The 10,128-nt window shown below is 63.9% G+C and overlaps 1 protein-coding gene across 1 annotated transcript in view; it reads left to right on the forward strand.

Annotated features, from left to right (window-relative positions):
- Nucleotides 1–7,921, forward strand: part of SLIT1 (slit guidance ligand 1) — a 62,756-nt gene extending 54,835 nt beyond the window's left edge. The window contains exons 26-37 of the mRNA XM_074591499.1: nucleotides 1,196–1,359; nucleotides 1,736–1,860; nucleotides 2,082–2,179; nucleotides 3,637–3,776; nucleotides 4,139–4,232; nucleotides 4,401–4,538; nucleotides 4,919–5,156; nucleotides 5,260–5,390; nucleotides 5,481–5,635; nucleotides 5,713–6,001; nucleotides 7,223–7,434; nucleotides 7,513–7,921. Coding sequence (XP_074447600.1) covers nucleotides 1,196–1,359; nucleotides 1,736–1,860; nucleotides 2,082–2,179; nucleotides 3,637–3,776; nucleotides 4,139–4,232; nucleotides 4,401–4,538; nucleotides 4,919–5,156; nucleotides 5,260–5,390; nucleotides 5,481–5,635; nucleotides 5,713–6,001; nucleotides 7,223–7,434; nucleotides 7,513–7,757 — 2,029 coding nt within the window. The 3' untranslated portion in view covers nucleotides 7,758–7,921. The remainder of the gene's footprint in view (nucleotides 1–1,195; nucleotides 1,360–1,735; nucleotides 1,861–2,081; nucleotides 2,180–3,636; nucleotides 3,777–4,138; nucleotides 4,233–4,400; nucleotides 4,539–4,918; nucleotides 5,157–5,259; nucleotides 5,391–5,480; nucleotides 5,636–5,712; nucleotides 6,002–7,222; nucleotides 7,435–7,512) is intronic.
- The last annotated feature ends 2,207 nt before the right edge of the window (nucleotides 7,922–10,128 follow it).

A 10,128-nucleotide genomic window follows, 5' to 3' on the forward strand; every position in this document is an offset into this window, starting at 1 on the left:
GCCTCCTGCCAGGGTGCTTCCCTGCAGCAGCCCTCCCAAATCTGTCATCAAGCATCCTCCTGCCGGTGCCGATGTTCCAGACCCTCTTTGAGGGAACCTGTACCCCAGGAGCACAGCCCTGTACCCACCGCCCGGAGCGGGGGTTCAGCGTTGTTCCCAGTGACTTTTCAGTCCCCTCCCTGTCCCTGCTAAGCCATCCCCACCCACTTGCCAGTGGCCAGTCCTGCTCCTGGCAGGGATCTCAGGCTGTTCCTCCAGCCTGCAGACAGCATCTTGATTTCCAATCCTGGCCTCCCTGTGTTTTTTGGGAGAAGCAGCACCACTCTGTCTGGTCTTCCCTGGCTCTTCGCCCATTTCCCTTGCCGAAGAGCTGCGCTGCCTTTGCCGCTGCCAGTCGGTGCTGCCGGTTCCCGCAGGGCTGAGCTGTGTCACCAGCCGGCGCTGTCGGTGCTGTAGGACCAGGTTTGTCAGCCCCAGTGGATCTGCCATCCCCACCGCCCTCCTTCCGGGCTGCTGTCTCCGTCCCTCGTCACAGGTGTGGGTCGCGCTGGCCCTCCATCGCCGCTGACCTTAGCAGTGAAGGAGGATGCAAAGAGGCATCCAGCTCCTCAGCCTCCCACAGCATCCTCTGCTCCCTGCCCTGCTCTGCTGTGGAGCAGAGCATCCCTCCCTCCTACTCCTCCTCTCTCGGAGCAATTCCTTGCTCTCCCCTGATGCTGTCCCCGCGAGCTCTGGCCGTGACCTGCTCCCGTGTCCCTGCCCCACAGGCTTGTGCGGCAGAGCCCAGGCTGACCCCGCAGCTCCTGTGCAATGGTCCAGTTGTTTCTGCACAGCCTCAAGGTGCTTCGCTTGGTTTGTGCTGGGCTCAGGCAGCTTCACCCGAGTGCTGGAGAAGATCTCCCGAGGATTTCTGTGTGGGCAGCGGGGGAGAGCCCCAGCAGGGAGCCAAGGGGCACTGCATGGGCTATGGGGCTGGCAGCAGGGTGGTCTAATGGGGCAGCGGTGTGGGGCGGTGTGCCCCAGTCGTCCCACCACAGGCAGGACCGCTGGTGGGTACAGAAATGGAAGAGCACTGGGTCCCCCCATCAAGTGGCAGCCCAGCCATGTGACAAGAGTTGTGTCCAGTCCCAAGGTCTCGGAGCCTGGTTCCCTCCGTGGGGCAGTGGGTGCAGCTTTGCCCTTCCTCCTCCTGCAGAGCCATCGGGGCCAACCCCCTGTACTGCAGCTGCAACCTGCGCTGGCTCTCCAGCTGGGTCAAGACGGGGTACAAGGAGCCAGGCATTGCCCGCTGTGCCGGGCCCCCCGACATGGAAGGCAAGCTGCTGCTCACCACCCCTGCCAAGAAGTTCGAGTGCCAAGGTGAGAGGTGCCCACACCATCCATCTGTCCGTCCGTCCCCTCCTCAGGCAGGGCATCAGGCGGGAAGGGGAGCCAGGCTGCTGCCTTCCCCGCACCCGGCAGAGTGATGCTCCATGAGTCTGGGGGACTCTGGCATTTCATCTGTTGTGGAGGAGGGGGACTGGGCCGCTTCTGTCCACTTACCTGGCTGGTGGCACGTTCCTGGTGACTGAGCAAGCACGTGGCTGTCCCATTGCCTGGCGCACAGCCCCGCGGCAGGGCAGGCTCTCCTCCCAGCCACGGCTGGGGCTCTGCCTGCCATGTCAGTGCCCACAAATGGATGCCTCCCCATCACTCCCCCCACTGAATGGTCATCTCTGCGCCTCCTGTCCTGCAGGCCCGCCTGCCCTGAGCGTCCAGGCCAAGTGCAACCCCTGCCTCTCCAGCCCCTGCCAGAACCAGGGCACTTGCCACAACGACCCCCTCAGCTTCTACCGTTGTGCCTGCCCCAGTGGCTACAAGGTACCCTGGTCCCGGGGTTCTCCAGCGCAGGGGGACCCATCCCTGCAGAGGGGAAGGGGGCAGCGTGGGGGGTCTGCTGTGCCCCCGGGGTTTGCTGCCTGCAGGACTGTCCCTGGTCCCTGCACACTCCAGTGCCCTGACGAGCGGGACAGGGCAGGGGGAGTGGGACACGGTGCTGTGGCACCCTCCTCGCTCCCACCTCTCCCTCTTTCTTTCCCCAGGGCAGGGACTGCGAGGTGGCACTCAGTGGCTGCTCCTCCAACCCCTGTGCCAACGGGGGGACCTGCCAGCCCCAGGAGGGGGAAGGAGCCGGGTTCAGGTGAGTGCTGGACGGGAACCCACGAAAGACGGGTGTTTGGGCAGCGGCGTGGAGCCCCGGCATCCCACGGAGAGAAAGCCTGGTGCTGCTTTCCCCTCCTGTGTGCTTCCCGGGGCTTGTAGCTGGGATATTGCGTTCACCCGGCAGCTCCTGCCCACGCTGCCTGCTCTCTGCAGCCCTGCTGCTCCTCCTCCTCCTCCTTACGAGTCTTAGGAGGAGTGGCTGAGGGAGCTGGGGTTGTTCAGCCTGGGGAAAAGGAGGCTGAGGGGAGACCTCCTCGCTCTCTACAACTGCCTGAAAGGAGGCTGTAGCCGGGTGGGGGTTTGTCTCTTCTCCCAAGTGACAGGCAATAGGACAAGAGGAAACAGCCTCAAGTTGTGCCGGGGGAGGTTTAGACTGGATATTAGGAAAAATTTTCACACTGAAAGGGTTATCAAGCGTTAGAACAGGCTGCCCAGGGAAGAGGTTGAGTCACCGTCCCTGGAGGGATTTAAAAGACGGGTAGACACAGCGCTTAGAGATATGGTTTAGTGGTGGTTTTTGTCAGTGTTACGTTGATGGTTGGACTCGATGATCTGAAAGGTCCCTTCCAACCTTGGCAATTCCATGATTCTCTGATTCCTGCCCACACAGCAGCACCAGCAGGGCTGAACTGAAAGAGATTTAGATTGGATATCAGGAAGAAATTCTTTCCTGTGAGGGTGGTGAGACCCTGGCCCAGGTTGCCCAGGGAAGTTGTGGATGCCCCATCCCTGGAGGTGTTCAAGGCCAGGCTGGATGGGGCTTTGAGCAGCCTGGTCTAGTGGGAAGTGTCCCTGCCCAGGGCAGGGGGCTTGGAACTAGATGATCTTTAAGGTGCCTTCCAACCTGAACCATTCTGTGTGTGATTCTGTGTGATGGCTCCAGTTGCCCGTGTCCCCTGGCCCTGCAGGCTCCTGGGATGGGGACATGGGGGGAGAGGGGGTCCCGCCACCACGGGAGGTATGGGGAGGCAGAGGGCAGCGGGATTTGGGGCTGGGATCCGGCTGACTGTGGGATGGGGCGGGATGCAGCCCTGGGTTTGCTGCCGCTCCCTGCAGGGCTGCTGTGCCCCCACGCAACCCTCGCTACCCTGAACGCTTCAGGCCGTTCCGGGAACCGAGGTGCAATTAGCGGCTGAAAATAGCTGGCGGGCCGGGGGCGAGAAGGTGGGATGCGCAACCGCCCGGCCCCCTGCGCTGAGTGGCCTCTCAGCCCGTTGTCGTGGCAACTCAGCATCCTCGCCGTGCGCTCCCCGTGGGGCTGCGGGCTGCCACCCTCCCTGCGCCCAGTGTCGGGCAGGGGGGCGCCGAACCCTGCTCCCCGCAGCCTCTGGGCATGCATGCTGCGCCGACAAAATTTTTGCTGGCGTTTCTGGAGGAAACATCCCGAAATGCTGCATTTCCCACCCCCTGACGCTGCCCTGTGCCCTGCGGCAGGTGCCTGTGCCCGGTGGGCTTCGAGGGCCCCAGCTGCCATGCCACCAGCAACCCCTGCAAGGAGCACAGATGCGAAAACGGGGGGTCCTGCCTGCCCGGCGCCACCAACTACACCTGCCTGTGCCCTGCCCACTACACAGGTACCCGGAATGAGTGCTGGCCGGCCCCAAACCTTGCGGGGCTGGCAGAGGGATGTGCTTCTCCCTTCCCACCGATGAGGGCTAATAGCTTCTCTACCTGCTGTCCCGGTGCCCATCACCGTGGCCTCTGGGCTCCTCTGGGCCTCAAGTTTGGGTACGCCCAGCTGAGCCCCCATGCCCTGGGATGCCTTCGCTCCCTGGCTGGGGCGAGGGCTGCCTCCGGCAGAGCCCTCCACCTGTGGCAGTGCGAGCTGCCGGCTTGATGGTTGCCTGCCTTGAGCTGAGCCCACGGGGTCCGGGGCTGCCCCTCCGGTCCCGGAGCTGCTGGGCACCCCCTGGCACCCCATCTTCTGCCTCTCCAGGGGATTTCTGTGAGCAGCCGCCGGATTTCTGCTCGGCCGAGCTCAGCCCCTGCCAGCATGGCTCCACCTGCATCTCCACCAGCCAGGGGCCTAGGTGAGCCCCCCCCACTCCCCAAACCGCTTTCTCCTGGCTGCCTGGTGGGGGAGATTTGCTTTTTGGGGGGCTGCAGCTTGTAGGCTGGCCAGAGGGTACGGGGAAGGGGATGCCGGGAGGAGCAGGTGGGAAAGGAAGAGGCAGCCGTGAACCCCCCGCCTGCCCCAGGTGCGAGTGCGTGCCCGGCTACGTGGGGACCAACTGCAGCGAGGACTTCGATGACTGCCAGGACCACCGGTGCCAGAACAATGCCCGCTGCTTGGACGAGGTGAACGGCTACTCCTGCCTCTGCACCGAGGGCTACAGGTACCGCTGGGGAGACGGGGTGGGACACCGGGGATAGCAGGAATGGCTAAATGTCGCCATGCAGGAGGGAGCGGTCCTGGCTACCATGTCCGTCCATCCCTCCATCCATCCATCCATCAATCAACCCATCCACCCCAGCAAGAAGAAGGAGTGGTGCTGGGGGTGTGGGTCTCCAGGGATGGAGGCCGGGGGGAGCCAGCATCCCTGGGGAGGGACCCCAGGGCAGGGCTCAGCATCCAGGCATCCCTCTGGGTCCGCTGGCTGCAGAGCATCCCTGGGGATCCCGAAAGAGCAGGGTGCTGTCAGAGCCCCGTGGGGTAGTGGGCAGTGGGTAGGGCGCTTTCCCAGCCCTGTGCCCAGCAGCACCCTTGGCCCCGCAGTGGCCAGCTCTGCGAGATGCCTCCCCGCGCCGCCGGCCAGCCCGGCCTCTGCGAGCGAGCCGAGTGCCAGAACGGGGCCCCGTGCGTGGAGCGGGGCTCCCGCGCCCTCTGCCAGTGCCTGCCCGGCTTCGGCGGGCCCAAGTGCGAGAAGCTGCTGAGTGTCAACTTCGTGGACCGCGACACATACCTGCAGTTTACCGACCTGCAGGACTGGCCCCGGGCCAACATCACCCTGCAGGTGAGGGCAGGGGTGTGGGGGGGGGGCGCGCGGGGGCATCGGTGGGAGGTGGCATCAGGGGTGCTGCCCCAGGGATGTGGGCTCCCACCTCTCCCCCTGCCAGGTCTCCACGGCTGAAGACAATGGCATCCTGCTGTACAACGGCGACAGTGACCACATGGCCGTGGAGCTGTACCAGGGCCACGTCAGGGTCAGCTACGACCCCGGCACCTACCCCAGCTCGGCCATCTACAGGTACCTGCCACCCCTTCCCCCCTCGCTGGGGACTGCCACCCCCATTGCATGGGCTTGGGGGGTCCCCAGTGACCCACGCCTCCCCACCAGCGCCGAGACCATCAACGACGGGCAGTTTCACACCGTGGAGCTGGTGACCTTTGATCAGATGGTGAACCTCTCCATTGATGGCGGCAGCCCCATGACCATGGACAACTCGGGCAAGCACTACACGCTGAACAGCGAGGCCCCCCTCTATGTGGGAGGTAGGACGGGGGCCGCAGAGGGGGCAATGGGAGTCATGGGAGGCATCTGGGCACGCTGATGGTCCTGTTCTCCCCAGGGATGCCTGTGGATGTCAACTCGGCCGCCTTCCGCCTCTGGCAGCTCCTCAACGGCACCAGCTTCCACGGGTGCATCCGCAACCTCTACATTAACAACGAGCTGCAGGACTTCACCAAGACGCGGATGACGCCGGGGGTGGTGCCGGGCTGCGAGCCCTGCCGCAAGCTCTACTGCCTGCACGGCATCTGCCAGCCCGCTGGCGCCCAGGGCCCCGTCTGCCACTGCGAGCCCGGCTGGGACGGGCCCCACTGTGACCAGCCCCGCGGCGGCCCCTGCCAGGGCCACAAGTGAGTGTCCCCTCCCCGTTGGCTGCCCCGCAGCGATGGCCTTGTCCCCATTGGCAGCCCCACAGTGACCCATCTGTCCCATTGGCTGTCCTGAAGCAGCAGCGCTGCCCCATGGGATGCCCCACAGCAACGGTCCTGACCCATAGCGTCTTTGGCCACCTCACCTCATTGTCTGCCCCACCACAACTGCCCCACCCCATTGGCTCATTGGCTGCCCTACCACAACTGCCCTACTCCATTGGCTCATTGGCTGCCCTACCACAACTGCCCTACTCCATTGGCTCATTGGCTGTCCTTTCCTTATTGGCAGCCCTACCACAACTGCCCTACTCCATTGGCTCATTGTCTGCCCTTTCCTCATTGGCTGCCCCACCACAACTGCCCCACCCCATTGGCTCATTGTCTGCCCCACCCCAACTGCCCTACTCCATTGGCTCATTGGCTGCCCTACCACAAGTGCCCTACTCCATTGGCTCATTGTCTGCCCTTTCCTCATTGGCTGCCCCACCACAACTGCCCCACCCCATTGGTTCATTGTCTGCCCCACCCCAACTGCCCTACTCCATTGGCTCATTGGCTGCCCCTTCTTCATTGGGGGCCCCACCACAGCTGCCCCATTCCATTGGCTCATTGGTTGCCCTTTCTTCATTGGCTGCCCCACCACAACTGCCCCACCCCATTGGTTCATTGGCTTTACTTTCCTCATTGGCTGCCTTGTCATTGGCTGCCCCTCACTGGCCGACCTTCTCATCCCTGCCCTCTCTGTTGGCTGTCCTCGCGCACTGCCTGCCCTGCCCACCCCTCCCATGGGCTCTCCAACACCCTCCCGGGACTGGGTCATGCCTGTGGTGCTGTGTGGTGGCAGTGCCATGCCGTGGTGGTGCCACGCCATGGAGCTGCCATGCTGTGGTGGTGCCATTCTGTGCCAGTGGTGCCGTTTCATGGCAGTGCCATGCCATGCCACTACCACCAAGTCGTGCCAGGGCTGTACAGTGCCAATGGTGCCATGCCAGAGCCACACCAGTGCTGTGGCAGTGCCATGCCATGATGGCTGTGCCATACCAGTGCCATGGCAGTGCCATGCTGGTCCTGGTACAGTACTCTGCTGGCGCCATGCTGGTGCTGAGCCATGCCGTGCTTAGTGCTGGTGGGCCGTGCATCCTGTTTTCGCGCTGAGCTGTGCCATGCCGGTGTGAGCCTGACAGCGCCGGGTACCCGCAGGTGCGTGCACGGGCTGTGCCTGCCCCTCGACGCCCTCTCCTACAGCTGCCAGTGCCACCAGGGCTACCAGGGCGCCCTCTGCAACCAGCCTGCTGAGCCACCCGATCCCTGCCGCCGCCAGCCCTGCGTCCACGGCCACTGTCGCCTCACCCCAAGTGGCCAGCCCACCTGCGAGTGCCACAGTGGCTATGCCGGAGCCCTCTGCGACCAAGGTAGGCAACCGGTGAGGTGGGTGCCCGAGGTGGGCAGCCCCACACCAGGACTCCAGACTGAGCATCGCCGTCCCACAGAGCCGGAGTGCCGTGGGGAGCCAGTGCGGGACTACCACCAGGTGCAGCGGGGCTATGCCATCTGCCAGACGACGCGGCCCGTGGCCTGGGTGGAATGCCGGGGATCTTGCGTCGGCCCCGGCGCTGGCTGCTGCACCGGGCTGCGGCTGCGGCGCAGGAAATACGCCTTCGAGTGCAGCAATGGCGCGACCTTCGTGGAGGAGGTGGAGAAGCCCAGCAAGTGCGGCTGCAGCCAGTGCCTGTGAGCAGCCACCGGCCCCGGAGAGCCAGGGGGCTGGCAGGGAGACCCCCCCTGCAGCCAAGGACCTCGCTTTGCCCTGCGGCCACTGCCCAGGTGTGCCCGAACCACAGCTGCATCGGAGGAGCCCGGCGGAGGGTAGAGCTGTTGCATCTAGAGGGTTGGGAAAGGAAAAAAAAAAAAAGAAAACTAAAAAAAAAAAACCCCACAAACAAAGCAAATGTGTAGATAGAGAATTTTTTAAGAACTGCAGCTACACAGATGTGTGGATCCGGGGCGGGTGCTCTGCTCCCTGCGGTGCTCTGCCTTCCCCGCCGTGCAGCCCCGCAGGGCAGCGCCCTTGTCCCCCGGTGTGTCCCCTCCCCGGCAGCCCTGTCCCTCATGTCCAGCCGGGTGAGTCGGGGGGCTTTTTCATCACCTGGGGCTGGAGCAGAGGGGCCTGATGTGGCAGAGCCTCGTGGGCCATGGCAAGCTGGGGCTGGAAGGGGGCTACGTGGTGCAGCCACCATCCCATGGTCCCGGCAAGCCCAAAGCCTGGCTCCCTGTCTTCTCCTCCGGCAGCCCTGACCTCCCTGCTCAGGACCTGCCATGGCCCTGATGGCAGCTGCAGCGAGCAGCTCCCCAGTGCCGTGGCTGGGGTGCTGGACCCCACAGCACCCCAAATAATGTCACCAGCTCCCCGTCCGCAGCCTGGTGACAGCCCTGGAATGTACTTACCGGCCAGGCTCTGGGGTGCATGGGGCACAGCTCCAGCCCAGTGCAGTGGCATCGGGGCTGTGCTTGGTGGACCGGGACCAGGGTGGTCCCAGGCACGCCAAGTGGGTCATGGGCAGTGGGACGCAGGTGTCCCTGGGGGGGTCTCAGCGCCAGCTGTGCCATGGGGGCCAGCACTGTGCCGTTAATGCCGAGGGGATCCCAAACCCCCCCGGCCCAGCCAGGCAGCTCTGCTCAGAGGTGGGAGCCGTGTGGGGCAGCATGGGAACCCCTCTCCTCCAGGCTCCGCCCTGGGGGGGCTCTGCAGCTGGGCAGAGGTGGCCCATGTCCCGCTGGCCCAGCGAGCCAGGGCAGGAGGCTGCTGGGGCGGACAGCCAGGCGCGGGTTTGCCATGCCCATCATCGGGGCTTCAGCCTTCTGGGTGCTGGGGCCGGTGGAAGAGGCTGAAGATACCTGAGCCTGCAAGCCTGGAGCCGACACCGCTGCCGGGGCAGGTCCCACCAGGTCCTGGATTCGGGTGCCCGGGCAGCACCTCCCCGAAGCCCGTGGTACCGGGGGACACGCTGGGCTGGTGTGGGAGCAGGGGCAGCACATGGGGTGCCCGGGTACCACATGCACCCGACCTCCGCAGCAGCATTGTTTCTACAACCACGGGGGGGGGCCGAGCATGGTGGGGGCCCGACCTGGGACACTGCACGGAGCTGGACAGTGCGTCACCACATCACCCGGGTGGACAAACTCATCCCAGGGCTGCAGCCCCGGGTCTCTCCATGGCACCGCTCCAGCCCATCATCTTCAGGGCTGCACCACCAGCTGCAGCCAGGGTCTGGGTATCTCCAACGGGTGCATCCAGCTCCGTGGGTGCCGTCGCCATCCCTGCTCACCACCAGCATCCAGGACGTTCCCACCACCACGGGGATATGTTTCTGCCACAAACGCCCTCTCCACCAGAGCCCCCTCGGCTGCACAGAGGAGCCGGGACACGTCTTGTTTTGCCCGTGGCCCGGCCGGGGCTCAGTTGTGTTGTGTTTCTGTTCTTGCTGTAAGCTAACCGCTAAAGTATCTCTTTATACAGAATACTTACAGATTCTAATATATATTTGTATTTCATTTTGTTATAGTATTTTTATATGTTCGGGGTCAACAAATGATGTTTTCTTTTTGTTTACAGATGCTACTGGGCAGGAAAATGACGGTGGCTTTGTTTGGCCTGTGGGGTTTGTGTGTGTCACTGTTGAAGACGCTGGTTTGTACTAGGCTGGCGAGGGAGGCGCTGAGCATCCTTCCGCTGGCAGAGGCTGTATTGTTTTAGAAGGTGTTTGGTATTGTCTATGTTGTCTTCCATGTGAACATGACATTTATTCATCCAGAGGCTTGGCCTCTTCTTTCCTGGAGAGGACAAGGGGGTGCTCGGGAGCTGCTGGGCGTAGGAGGAGGTGGCACAGGCTGGGGAGCATTGGTGCTGCCGTGGGTGATGATTTGCCACTCCTGGAGCAGCCCTGGCCATCTCTTCTGGGCAGAGCATCGCCCACACAGTGCCGGGAGGTGCAGCCCTGGGCTGAGGGCTCATCGCCGGGGAGAGCTGGGGTTATCCCTACAAAAGGAGCCTTGCAGAAGGAGCCATCGCTGCCTGGTCATGCATGAGGCAGCGTGAGAAGCCGAAG

This window comes from Larus michahellis, chromosome 6, assembly GCF_964199755.1.
Source record: "Larus michahellis chromosome 6, bLarMic1.1, whole genome shotgun sequence".
Classification (NCBI taxonomy): domain Eukaryota; kingdom Metazoa; phylum Chordata; class Aves; order Charadriiformes; family Laridae; genus Larus; species Larus michahellis.